Below are 14203 nucleotides of genomic sequence, written 5' to 3'. Positions count from 1 at the left end.
CGTGCCAACTGAACTATACTGTGGAGATTGGGATGGAACCTCACGGAGGCTTAAGTGTTTCTAATGATATTGCAGAGATGTTCAGAATGAATCTTTCTGTAGAGATTGTTCCAGAAGTTCTTGGTAATGTAATATTATTCATGCTGTTCATTTGTGTAGTTCTTTTTTGTTAAAGTACATTGACAGCCTCTTGTGAATATGCTCCCCATGGCAAACATAAAGAAACTAAAACTTATGATCATTCTAGCCCGTTCACACTCTGGAATCTGACTTGTGCTGTATTACCGTCAGCCTGGGACCATAGCACAATTAAACCTCCCATGTTCTGTCAGGTTACCAGTTACTAATTTTTTACCAACTGCAATGACAAATAAGTTACATTTTATAAGTCATTGATACAGATTGGAAATAACTAACACAGCTCATGACAAACCTTATCCCTCCTACAATGAAAATGAAACATTTCTTCCCAGTCTCTGACTCTCCATGGACTAATCCTCAATCATGCAAATGTATTCAGTCAGATTTTGCACTTGTTACAATGGTGAAACTGTCAGCCCCTGCTGTTGTCATTTGATTTTGGAATCTGCACTTCTGCAAGGAAACACAGAAAACTGATAGCGATCCAGCATTTCTCTGGAGGGTGCACTGTAAAAGACCTTCCTTTCCACAATCTCTAATCTAAACAGGATATAATTGAACAGAAGAGAATTCATTTTGGTGTCTCACTGTAAAATCATTGAGTCTGATATAATGAAACATTACTGAATTTAAATTGCCATTAAACAACGTTATTGGCTTTGAAAAAGAAACATTATAATTGTTGAATGTCAAATCTTTCCATTACAATAAGAAATTCCACATTTTATAAATAGTAACATTTCATTTGCAAACGTGTCAATAATTGAACATTGTTAATAATAATTCTCATTTTTCTGGCAGTTGATTGGAGTTCGTCAGTCATAACAGATTTTGTTTGAACTTTGGATTCTGTTGTCCTTTGGTCACACTCTCACTATTCCTGTTGCGGTGAGTAACTGTGCTCTGTCTCTCCATTGGTCACTGGGATCTACGTATCCTTTGCAAGAATGAAATGTATCATCAGCCCAATGGCCAGGTTCAGGTGGCCTGAGAGGAAGGCTAGGCCACGGCGAATGATCAGTTGTTTTGTGGACAGGATTTCTCTGACTGTGGTAACTCCAGTGTCCACAATGGAAGACGTATCCATCACCCGGTCCTCCTTTGTCTGTACTTCCGATTGACAAACATCAGGAATTGGATTCATTGCCCTGTTTCCTGTGTCCACATCTGGAAAGGAAAGTCACATTGAAACGTTGTGAGTACATGATGACACCAGTTGATCTCATTGTTTTGGGAGGATATTTTAATGCTTCACTGGAATCACACACTGTAATCAAGTCTCAGAATTCCCAAAATTGTTACAGGAGTTTAAGGTTTTATCAAACTATGCAAAAGCCCCAATTTACCCCTCTGGTAGACTCAGGTTAACAGAAAAGATGAACTAGCTTTCTGTACTTCCCAAGAATTTATACTTATTACAAATAATTAGGTTCTAACTCCAGGTAAACAACTATGAGCTGATGACGTATGACCGATCCTCAGAAGAAGGGTCACCGGACCCGAAACGTTAACTCTGTTTTTTCCTTCACAGATGCTGCCAGACCTGCTGAGCTTCTCCAGCAACTTTGTTTTTGTTCCTGATTTACAGCATCCACAGTTCTTTCGGTTTTTATTTTGTTAAAACTCAAGTCTCCTTCTGAAACAGCACGCATAAACACTGACACAAACAGACAAAAAAGAATTGCTGCTAAGGATGGAGAAAATAAAAATACTGTGAAAACAGTGCAATAGCACCAGTCCTCAAGATTCGATGAAGGGATTCCTTTGGCTTCCTAAATCCTTCAGTTCTTTCGCTTCTTCATAAAAGGCACAGAACGATTCGTTCACAAATGATAAAATTGTCCCACATATTCTTTAAAAGCAACTGTTTACAGCAACGAGTGGGAGAAAATGGATTGGCTTTTTTCAGGCTTTAGGTATTTTACTGGAGACGAACACACACCACCTGGCCTATCAGCAGTCCAAAGGCTTCTGCCATTATGTTTCATCCCCACAAGCTGTTCAGCTTTCCAACAACCAATCAGATTGTTGTTGTCAGGCTGATGGCCTTTGGCAACCACAACTGGTTACAACTCCAGAAACAATCAGCAAACTATCGGCAGCTAAATCTCACTTTGTATACTGACCCCAAGAGCTGGGCCATTAACATACAGTCTCCCATGCTGCTTGGACAAAGCAACAGTGTAAACACCACACACATCGAGTTTCAGCAACTTGCTTTTTAAAAGTTAACAGCAATTCCATCCTCAAGCAGTCCTTTTTCCCAGTTCAGTGCACAGTCAAAAATCAAGTTAAATAAAAAGGTGAGGTCTCTCAAGGGGATAGTGATCAGATTAATCTTCTGCTTGTAGTTACTACCCATTGCCAATACCACATGATCTACATACAGGAGATCAGTTCTGTTATAACAATGCTGATAAACATAACCTTTACGCTCCCAACTTTGGCTTACTGCAAAAGTTAGTGGTTCACTAACAACTGTCTACAAGTTTATGGGATCACCTTACCAAAACATTTTGCAGTGGATTCTCTGGCACATATAGATACAGTGCTCTTTTTCCCCCTTTTTGACTTCTACTCATTGTGACAGAAATTAAATGAAAGATATTATATCTTAGAGTAATTGAATGAATACTTATTGGTTAGGCCACTTTTGGAGTACTGTGTGCAATTCTGGTCTCCCTGCTATAAGAAGGATGTCGTAAAACTTGAAAGGGTACAGAAAAGATTTACAAGAATGTTGCCAGGTTTGGAGGGTTTGACCAGAAGGGAGAGGTTGAATAGACTGGGGTTATTTTGCCTGGAGGCTAATTTCCCCATCGGAGGCTAAGAGGTGGCCTTATAGAGGTTTATAAAATCATGAGGGCCATGGATACAGTGAATAGTCAAGGTCTTTCTTCTGGGGTGGTGGAGTCCAAAACTAGAGGGCACGCGTTTGAGGTGAGAGGGGAAAGGTTTAAAAGGGACCTAAGGGGTGATGTGTGTATTGAATGAGCTGCTAGAGGAAGTGGCAGAGGCTGGTACAACATTTATAAGGCATCTGGATGGATATATGAAAGGAAGGGTTAAGAGGAATGTGGGCCAAATGCTGGCAAATGGGACTAGATTAAATTGGGATATCTGGTCAGCATGGGCGAGTTGGACTGAAGGGTCTGTTTCTGTGCTATACAGCTCTGTGACTCTATGGCTGTATGTAATTCCTTACTCTGTTTTTTCTTTTAGCAGGAGAGTGATTGAAAGTCAGCACTATTTACCTGTTGATCTGTACTTGGTTCTGTTTGAGATGTCCACATCTTTAACCACAACTGCATTAACCAGAGCCTTGAAGAAAAACAGAAAAACATTAAAACAGTGGAAATGCAAAGCAGAGGTAACGCTTTCTGTATAACGCACATTCTGATCTGTATTTTCACGTCTTTTTTTCAAAAGCAAGCACTTGTGAACTTTAAACGTTGATGGTATCAATCATCTAGGCCGTAAATTTACATTAAACAGTTTACACTTTCCTATTGGGTGGGAGAATAAGCAAGATACTCTCTGACTCCTCATTCACACAACTGTGTGCAGTGCACGACATGGGAAGAAAAGAGGGTGGAATGAAAACAGAAAGTTACAGAAAGAGTTGCTTTCATAAATAATCTCTATTACTGTTCTTACCTCATCAGTTGCTTCCTTCCAATTCATTCTGCAAATCACTGTCAGAAAGAATATTATTTGTACAATAGAAGAGACAAGTGATCCAGACCAAAAACCTGTAAAGTAACAATGGTACAGCGAGCAGGGAGACAAAGTTGTCTAGTGTTCCTTCCACTTCTGTTCGTGTTCAAATCTCTTTCACCTTTGTCTGATGACTGGTGTGAGCCTGCATGGTGCTACCTGGTCACTTTTGACCTCAGTATCCTGGATTGGGAGATGAAGAATTCAGCCAGGCATCCTGCTCCAGAATAATATCTAGCAATCCATGTTGGACATGTGCCTGGATGGAATTTTGACTCAGCTCAGCCATGATGCTTGTCTCCTGCCATTATTCCGGCATCTATGGTCAAAGATGAACAATGGCCATGGGAGCATGGTACTGAGTGAGCATCAACAAAATCACACAGGGCCACGCTGCACCCCCTGGAATGGGAGCTTCTACCCAACAACGCGCTCTATCTCAAAATGGAATGGAATTGCAGAGAATGAGTGGACCTATTACTGTCAATAAGAAAGAAAAGAGAAGAGAAAATCCTTAACACCGACCAAATGCACCAAGTTTGGCAGGAAACATCAGACTGATTCCAATGGGAAACCCAATTACGTAGTATCCAATGAGGTTACCAATCACTTCTAAGTTTTGCTTCCCAGCTCCTCTTAATACTCCACCACTCACAGCCTGTAGAATAGATAAACAGAATTAACTGCAGTGATTGCAGAGCAAAACCTAACGAGATATCAAATAATTCAAAATGGATTACAGGTTTGGCAGAATCAGTATTGCTGTGTAGGGAATGACTCAGATGATCAACTCACTTTTTCACATAGCTGTATTAAAGTTAACAAGGATAAACTTACTTTTTTAAAATTAAAATCAACTCATAATCCTGACTAGATCCCTGCTGAAAGGTTATGGATACGACAGAACAATTGGAGCGTTCACTCCAGAGATTGATAGATTTTTGTTGTTGTAAGGGAAGCAAGGTGTATGTTGTCAAGAAAGGAGAATGGAGTTTGGGTACAAGTCAGTCATGAGGAAAGTTAGAGGGTTTGATTGGCCTCAACATGATGCCACGATCCAAATCTGTGTCAAAAACAGAAGTTGCTGCAAAAGCTCAGCAGGTCTGGCAGCATTTGTGAAGAAAAAATCAGAGTTAACGTTTCAGGTCCGGTGACCCTTCCTCAGAACTCTCTCTGACGAAGGGTCACCGGACCCGAAACGTTAACTCTGATTTTTTCTTCACAAATGCTGCCAGACCTGCTGAGCTTTTCCAGCAACTTCTGTTTTTGTTCCTGACTTACAGCATCCGCAGTTCTTTCGGTTTTTATCCAAATCTGTGTATCTGTTGGCGTTGTCATTTACAGTTTTTACTGCGGTTTTGTAACAGCAATGCAAACTTATTCTCATGTTACTAAGGAGAGAATCTTCCATTGTAGATTTTAGGTATGATCGAAGGATAAACACTAGACAGTGCAGAGAACCAAGAAGCCATGTGAGACACTTGCCTTTATCAGCCGTAGAGTCATACATTACAGAAACAGACCCTTCAGACCAACCAGTCCATGCCAACCACAATCCCAAACTAAATTAGTCCCACCTGCCTGCATTTGGCCCATATCCCTCCAAACCTTTCCTATTCATGTACTTATCCAAATGTCTTTTAAATGTTGAAACTGTACCTGCATCCACCACTTCCTCTGGAAGTTCATTCCACACACGAACCACTCTCTGAGTAAAAAAAAAAATTGTCTCTTGTGTCTTTTTTAATTCTTTCTCCTCACACCTTAAAAATATGCCTTCAAGTCATGAAATCCCCCACGCTGTGGAAAAGACACCTGCTCTCCATCTTATCCATATTCCTCAGAATTTTATAAACTTCTATGAGGTCGCCCCTCAACCATATACGCTCCAGTGAAAAAAGTCACAGCCTATCCAGTTGTGGCAGAGATTATAAGAGCAGAGAAGTTATGTGGGAGCTGAATAATAAAACTTTGGTTAGGCCACAGCTGGAGCACTGTGTGCACTTCAGGTCACTATCGGGAGGTTTGCACTGGAAGGAATGCAGACAAGATTCACCAGGGTACTGCCTGGGCTGGAGTAGCTTAGCAATGAAGAGAGGCTGGATAACCTTGGGTTGTTAACTTCTGTGCAGGGAAGGTTGAGGGGAGACCTGATTGAGGTGCATAATGTAATGAGGGTGCATAGGGAGCAGCCGTTCCCTTTAGTTGAAGGATCAATAACAAGGGGGCATCATTTAAGGCAGGAAGTTTAGAGGGAATTTATGGATTTTCACTGAGAGGGTGGTGGAAATTTGGGATGCGTGCCTGGGACGGTAGTTGAGGTGCATATCATAGAATCATAGAATACCTACAGTGCAGATAGAAGCCTTTTGACCAATTGAGTCTGCATCGACCCTTCGAAGAGCACCCTACCCTATCCCTGTAACCTCACATTTACTTACAGTTAACCCACCTAGTCTGCACACAAGGGGCAATTTCCCATGGCCAATCCACCTAATCTGCACATCTTTGGACTGTGGGAGGAAACCAGAGCACCCGGAGGAACTCCACGCAGACACAGGGAGAATGTGCAAATTCCACACAGGTACCCAGGGCTAGAATCGAACCCAGCAGAACTAACCAATGAGCCACCGTGCCACCCTCACAACTTTTAAGAAGTACATGGATGACCACTTCAGGTGCCATAACATTCAGAGATCTGGGGTGTTCATCAATATTTCAGGGGTTTGCAAGCGGGGGGATGGAACTTTAGGGGAATCAATGGTAAAAAGGGTTGGAGAGTCATGGCTGGGGTTGAGGGAGAAAGAAGAGGCATTCGTAGTAGTGAGGATTAAGAAAGGTGATGGAGGGAATCTCAAGGTGAACGGGAGGAGCTCTGATCAGCATTGGAGGACATGGTAAGATATGGGAGGGTGGGTTGTTGTCTCAGACTACCATCCTGGCCTCCACAAGGGTTGGGTAAAATTGTAGGGTTGGCATCATTAACATGTGATTTCAGGGTTCAGTGGGTACAGAGGGTGGTTGCAAATGAAGTCCACTTGGATTCAGCCAAAAGAAAGTAAAAGGTTCAGCCCAAGGTCTCCAATTGTGCTGAAGACAGTGCACCAAAGCTAGCCCTATTCAACTCAGTTGTTTCAGAACCAGCTTCAATGAATACTTTGGAACCTCAGGGATCTCCTATTCTCAACATACGCAAGGTAGATCTAAAACTGGCCAATTCCTGAAATAATGTTATTTATTGGCTGTTACAATCTATGTAAGATTTGACATCACCTGTAACACAGTGGGGATCGGAATTATGGCACTATGAAGTGCAATACGAGAATTTAATCTGATTTAAAGTGATAGGCAAAAGAAGTAAGGGTGACGTGAGAAAAACCTTTTTACACAATGAGTAGTTAGGGTTAGACTGCACTGTCTAGAAAGGTTGTGGAGGCAGGTTCTATTGAGGCATTCTTTCTTGTATTCTTTCAAGGGACAAGGGTATCCCTGGCCAGGCCAGCATTAATTGCCTATTCCCAATTGCCCTGATGGCAGTTAAGAGTCAACCACATTGCTGTGGCTCTGGTGTCGCATGTAGACCAGACCAGGTAAGGATGGCAGATTTCCTTTCCTGAAGGAAACCAGATGGGTATTTCCGACAATTGACAATGTTTCATGGTCATCATTAGACTCAATTCAAGATGGCGCTGGACAATCCTTTGGATCGAAATAATAAGGATATGGTGGACAAAGCAGGAGATTGGCACTAGGTTATGATGATTGTTTGAAGAGCTAGTGCGAGTGCGATGGGCCAAATGACCTCTTTCTGCACCGTCACAATTCTGTGATTTTGTGAACAGGTCTGCACAGCAGGTAGAATTTGCTGATATTACAGAAAAATTTGAAAATAATGGCGTTAGAATTGAAATAAAGAAAATAACAAAAATGCAACCTGTACTAATATCTCAGATACTGAAATACTCACCCCAAAGCATTCAGCTACAGGACATGAAGCAGATATCGGGAACATTCCTGCAAACAAATGAATAATTTCCCTGGAAAATAGGAGGAGGGATATTAGGGATCTTTCACATGATCCTGAATCCATTTTTTTATTGCAAATGAGCATTGATTGGTTTCATCTAAATAATTTTTGTTACTCACTTGTCACTGATGAAGATGTAAGCCAGCACATCCTTTGTTGCTCCAAGTATCACTGCAATGACTATGGAGATGCACCCTGTGCAAAACATGAGGAACGCTCATACGTTGAAGTTTCAGGCAATGTCTTTTGAGGAAAATTGCAGTTTTCTGCCTCCCCTTTCTCTAACACATGCTCTCCACCAGCCAGCTCCCTGTCAATTTCCTGTCTGAGTACAACTCGATCTTTCCTCACCTTACACCCATGAATTACTCGAGGAAATTCCCAGTTGATCCTAGCCAGTGTGACATCAAAATAATTGAATGAAGTGGAAGCAGCATTGCCACCAGGCGTGTTTCTGCCCTGTTTCATTTTCCGCACCATCACTCTGGAAAACCAGAGCCCTAGTGGTAATTTTCCCCTCTGTTTTTGATTATAGAGTCATAGACTTCTAGAATCTTACAGCATAGAAATTGTTGAGACTGTACTCAAACTGGCAGCTCAGTTGAGATCAAATAATTCAGACCAGATCAACCACCAAACATATGACCATCAAGTACAGAACACAGAACTGTACAGCACAGGAATAGGCCCTTCGGCCCACGATGTTGTGCCAAAAGTGATGTCAAATTAAACTAGTGCCTCCTGCCTGTCTTTGGTCCATATCCCTCCATTCCTTGGAGCACTTCATTTGTAAAATATAAAACAAAAACAGAAAATGTTACCAGCGCCCATCAATTCAAGCAGCCTCTGTGGAGACACTAATAGAGTTAATGGCCGTGATTTTACTGCAGGCTCCAGAACAATGATTTTGTGACGAAAATGGATCCCAGGACTGTTAACATCAAGACTAGCGCAATAACATTCTCAGAGGCAACCTCCTAAAGAACATCCCATCACTAAACTCCTGCAGAGTCACCATTGTCTGGAAACTTTACCAGACCAACTATCACAACACCTTGGCTACAAGCACAGAGCAAAGACAGGGCAGTATGATCTCACAAAGCAACTCTGTTGTCTAAAGACTCAAATGAAGAGTGTGATAGAATACATACCATTCCCCTGGTATAGCTACAACAACACTCAGCACCTTCTAATACTTGTTCGTTTCTGGTATTTAGACTCAACTTTCTACGCCTTCACTGTTTCTGCATTGTGACTGCAATGTGTACCATCTACAGGATGCAGCAAGCTTCCAAAGTTATTTCCATAGCATCTCCACCTCTTGTGCCTGCTGCCACAGAGAGGAACAGTGCACAAGAGACACCATCACCAGCAAATGGCCATCCAACTCCACCACTATCCTGCCTTGAGCATTGGTCATCACTCTGTCATGATGACCAGGTCAGAATCCTGGGTTTCACCTTGAATACCATTGTGGAAAGGCCAGCACCAGAAGAACTACAACAGTGTGCATGATTGTGGGCAGGATTGGCTAAGAAAAAGTAGGGAAGCTAGTGGTAGGTAGTGATGGCTTCAAACACCAGTTTGAAAATGCATATTTAAAGTTCTAGGGGCTCGGGCAGCTCGGTGGCTCAGTGGTTAGCACTGCCACCTCACAGAACCAGGGACCCAGGTTCAATTCTGCTCTTGGGTGACTGTCTGAGTTAAATTTACATGTTCTCCCCATGTCTGCATGAGTTTCCTCTGGGTGCTCCAGTTTCCTCCCACTGTCCGAAAATGTGCAGGTTAGGGTGGATTGGCCGTGCTAAATTGCTCATGGTATCCAGGGATGTGCAGGCTAGGTCGGTTAGCCTTGGGAAATGCAGGGTTACAGGTGTGGGGTGGGTCTTCGGAGGGTCGGTGTGGATCAAGGGGGGCAGATAGCCTGTTTCTGAACTGTAGGGATTCTATAATCCCATGGTTGCTTCCAAAAGAAATTAACAAAGCAAAGAAGGGACATGGGAAAGCACCGGTAGGTAAAATAAATGAAAATCTGAAGCCCTTCATATGTTTGTTAGGGACAGGAGGCTAACCCGGGGAAAGAATGGAGTCCATTAGGGAACAAAGTGGCAAACTGTATTGGAAGATGTAGGTGAGGTTTTAACGAGTACTTTGCATCTGTACTCACTACAGAGAAGGATGGCATAGGTATAGAAATCAGGGAGGACGACTGTGATATACTTGAACAAACTACAATAGGAGAGGGGGAGGTATTAGCAATTTTAGTGAGCTTAAAATTGGATAAATTCCCCGACTTAGATGAGAGGTATCCTAGACTAGTGTGAGAGGCTTAGAAAGACATTGCAGGGGCCAGACGTGGGGTGTCAGAGGATTAAAGGTCGCTAAAGTGTGGTACCATTATTCAAGAACGGTGTAGGGGATAAGTCAGGGATCTATAGATCAGTCAGTTGCATGGAACCATTCGAAAAATGTTCTGAGGGTCAAAATTAATCTTCATAGGATCATAGAGTTGTACAGCATGGAAACAGACTCTTCAGTCCCACTCTTCCATGCCGACCAGATATCCTAAGTTAATCTGACCTAGTCCCAATTGCCAGCATATGGCCCCTATCCCTCTAAACTCTTCCTATTCATGTACTCATCCAGATGCCTTTTAAATGTTGTAACTGTACCAGCCTCCACCACTTCCTCTGGCAGCTCATTCCATACACGCACCACCCTCTGTGTGAAAAGGTTGCCCCTCAGGTCCCCTTTTAAATCTTTCCCCTCTCACTTTAAACCTATGCCCTCTAGTTTTGGACTCCCCCACCCTCAGAAAAGGACTGTGGCAATTCACTCTATCCATGCCCCTCATGATTTTAGAAACCTCTATAAGGTCACCCCTCAGCCTCTGACACTCTAGGGAAAATGGCCCCAACCTATTCAGTCCCACCCTGTAGCTCAAACCCTCCAAACCTGGTAACATCCTTGTAAATATTTTCTTAAACCTTTCAAATTTCACAACACTAAAGAAAAATCAAAAGAATTGCAGATGCTGTAAATCAGAAACAAAAACAGAAATTGCTGGAAAATCTCCAGGGAAAATAAAGACTCCTGTAAAGACTCCATCCGATTCCCCCAGTTCCTCCGTCTCCTTCACATATGTTCCGATGAGGCCAACTTCGATATGGGAATTTCTGAAATGTCCACCTTCTTCCTCAGCAGCATTGTTGACAGAGCTCTCAATCGGATCTGACCCGTCTCCCGCACTTCCGCCCTCACCACTTCTCTTCCCTCCCGCAACAGCGATATGGTTTCCCCTGTCCTTCCCTACCATCCCACCAGCATCCACATCCAGAAGATCATCAGATGCCATTTCTGCCACCTCCAGCGAGATGCCACCACCAGACACATATTCCCCTCCCCTCCCTTGTCCGCCTTCCACAGGGACCGTTCCCTCCGGGACATCCTGGTCCACTCTTCCTTCACTCCCAAAACCTGCCCAGTTACCTCATCCCTCCTCAGTATCCAAGAGTCCAAACATACCTTCCAGGTGAAGCAGCACTTTACCTGCACTTCCCACAATTTGGTCTTCTGCATTTGCTACTCACAATGTGGTCTCCTCTACATTGGGGAAACGAAGCATAGATTTGGCGACCACTTCGCAGAACATCTACATTCTGCCAGCAAAAAAGACCCTGAGCTTCCCGTTGCCTGCCACTTCAACACATCACCCTGTTCCCTGCCCAACATCTCTGTCTCTGGCTTGCTGCAGTGTTCCAGCGAAGCTCAGCACAAGCTGGAAGAACAGCATCTCATTTTCCACTTGAGGACCCTGCAGCCCTCCGGACTCAATATCAAGTTCAATAATTTTAGGGCCTAAACCCTCCCATGTCCTAGCTCCCTCCCCCACACACCAGGCCTTGTTATCGCATAGCCTGCCATTACACACTACCTATTGTTAGTCACAAACAGTCTCCATTAACAGCGATTCACCCTCCAAGCCTGATTGTTATCAACTCCTTCGTCTGTCCAACTGTTCTCTCTCTTGGGCTCTATCCCCACTCATCATTTACTCCTGACCCCCTTCCCCAACCCTATCTCCTGCATAGGAACTGACATTTTCCTAGCTACCGTAAGTTCTGAGGAAGGGTCACTGGACCTGAAAAGTTAACTCTGATTTTTCCTCACAGGTGCTGCTAGGCCTGCTGATCTTTATCAGCAACATCGTTTTTGTTCAAGTTTCACAACATTCTTCCTATAGCAGGGAGACCAGAATTATACACAGTAATCCAAAAGTGGCCTAATCAATGTCCTGCACAGCTGCACAATGACCTCCTATACTCATGCACTGACCAATAAAGGCAAGCTTGCCAAATGCCTTCTTCACTGTCCTATATACCTGCAACTCCACTTTCAAAGAACTATGAACCTGCACTCCAAGGTCTCTTTCTTCAGCAACACTCCCCAGGACCTTGCCATTAAGTGTATAAGTCCTGCCCTGATTTGCCTTTCCAACATGCAGCACCTCACATTTATCTAAATTAAACTCCATCTGCCACTCCTCGGCCCATTGGCCCATCTGATCAAGATCCCATTGTACTCCGAGGTAACTTTCTTCACTGTCCACTACACCCCCAATTTTGGTGTCTTCTGCAAATTTACTAACCATGCCTCCTATGTTACAGTATATAAATGATCCAAAGCGGTGGACCCAGCACCGATCCTTGTGGCACACCACCACTCTCTGTCTTCTACCTTCAAGCCAGTTCTGTATCCAAATGCTTAGTTCTCCCTGTATTCCGTGTGATCTAACCTTGCTAACCAGTCTACCATGAAGAACCTTGTCGAATGCCTTAATGAAGTCCATGTAGATATGTCCACCTCTCTGCCCTCATCAATCCACTTTGTTACATCTTCAAAAAGCTCAATCAAATTAGTGAGACACGATTTCCACGCGCAAAGCCATGTTGACTATTCTTAATTGGTCCTTGCCTTTCCAAATACATATAAATCCAATCCCTCAGGATTCCCTCCAACAACTTACCCACCACTGACATAAGGCTTCACCAGTCTATAGTTCACTGGCTTTTCCTTACTACATTTCTTCAATAGTGGCACCATGCTAGCCAACTCCAGTCTTCTGACACCTCACCTAAGGCTACTGATGATGAAAGTATCTCAGCAAAGGGCCCAGCAATCATTTCCCTGGCTTCACACTGAGTTCTAGGGTACACCTGATCAGTCCTATTCACTTGGAGAATTAATCAAGGACAGTCAGGATTGTCTTCATCAGGGGGAGGTCATGTCAAATAGTTTTGGTTGAGATTTCAAGATGGTGACTGTGTGCGTACATAAGAGTAGTGGAGTTGAGGTAATTTACACAATGAGCCTTTAGACAAGGTCTCGCACAGGAGACTAGTCCAACAGGTATGGGATCAAGGGCAATTTTGCAAAACTGGCTCAGTGGCAGGAAGCAGAGGGTGATGGTTGAAGCGTGTTTCAGTGACTCGAAACCTGGGTCCGGTGGTGTATCTCAGGATTTGATGCTGGGTCTTTTGCTGCTTGTTGTGTGTATTAATGAGCTAAACATGACTGTAAGAGGTATGATCAGTAAGTTCACAGATGACATGCAAATTGGTGGAGTGGTAAATGGAGAGGAGGAACGCCTTGGAATACAGGACAATATAAATGGGCTGCTCAGATGGACAGAATAGTGGCAATTGGAATTTAATCCTGAAAAGTGTGAAGCGATGCATTTTGGGAGGACTAACAAGGCAAGGGAGTACATGTTAAATGGTAGGGACCTAGGAAGTACAGAGGATCAGAGGGACCTTGATGGGCAGGTTCACAGATCCTAAGCAACAGGACAGGTAGACAAAATGGCTAAGGCAGCGTTTGGAATACTTGCCTTTGCTAGTTGAGGCAATCAATGCAAAAGCTTTGAGGTTATGATGGAGCTGTATAAGATGCTAGTTAGACCAGAGCTGGAGTACTTTGTGCAGGAGTGGTCGCCACAATATAGGAAGGATGCGATTGCACTTGAGAGGGTGCAGAGGAGATTCAACAGGATGTCACCTTGGGCTGGAGTGTTTCAGCTATGGAAAGAGTTGAGATAGTTTGGGAGATAGTAGGAACTGCAGACGCTGGAGAATCTGAGATAACAAGGTGTAGAGCTGGATGAACACAGCAGCCCATGCAGCATCAGAGGAGCAGGAAAGCTGACGTTTCGGGCCTAGACCCTTCAAAGGTCATTTTCTGAAGAAGGGTCTAGGCCCGAAACATCAGCTTCCCTGGTTCTCTGATGCTGCTTGGCCTGCTGTGTTCATCCAGCTCTAC

At 43.5% G+C, this 14203-nt stretch overlaps 1 protein-coding gene across 1 annotated transcript in view; it reads right to left on the bottom strand.

Annotated features, from left to right (window-relative positions):
* Window positions 1-1069: 1069 nt before the first annotated feature.
* Window positions 1070-14203, bottom strand: part of LOC125486121 (multidrug and toxin extrusion protein 2-like) — a 36260-nt gene continuing 23126 nt past the window's right edge. Inside the window, 6 exon segments of the mRNA XM_048612341.1 lie at window positions 1070-1308; window positions 3396-3462; window positions 3799-3836; window positions 4384-4516; window positions 7826-7895; window positions 8005-8080. Coding sequence (XP_048468298.1) covers window positions 1070-1308; window positions 3396-3462; window positions 3799-3836; window positions 4384-4516; window positions 7826-7895; window positions 8005-8080 — 623 coding nt within the window.

Source organism: Rhincodon typus, chromosome 26, assembly GCF_021869965.1.
Source record: "Rhincodon typus isolate 14 chromosome 26, sRhiTyp1.1, whole genome shotgun sequence".
NCBI lineage: Eukaryota > Metazoa > Chordata > Chondrichthyes > Orectolobiformes > Rhincodontidae > Rhincodon > Rhincodon typus.
The sequence above is the reverse complement of the archived record's forward strand: the minus strand, read 5'-3'. Positions and strand labels throughout refer to the sequence as shown.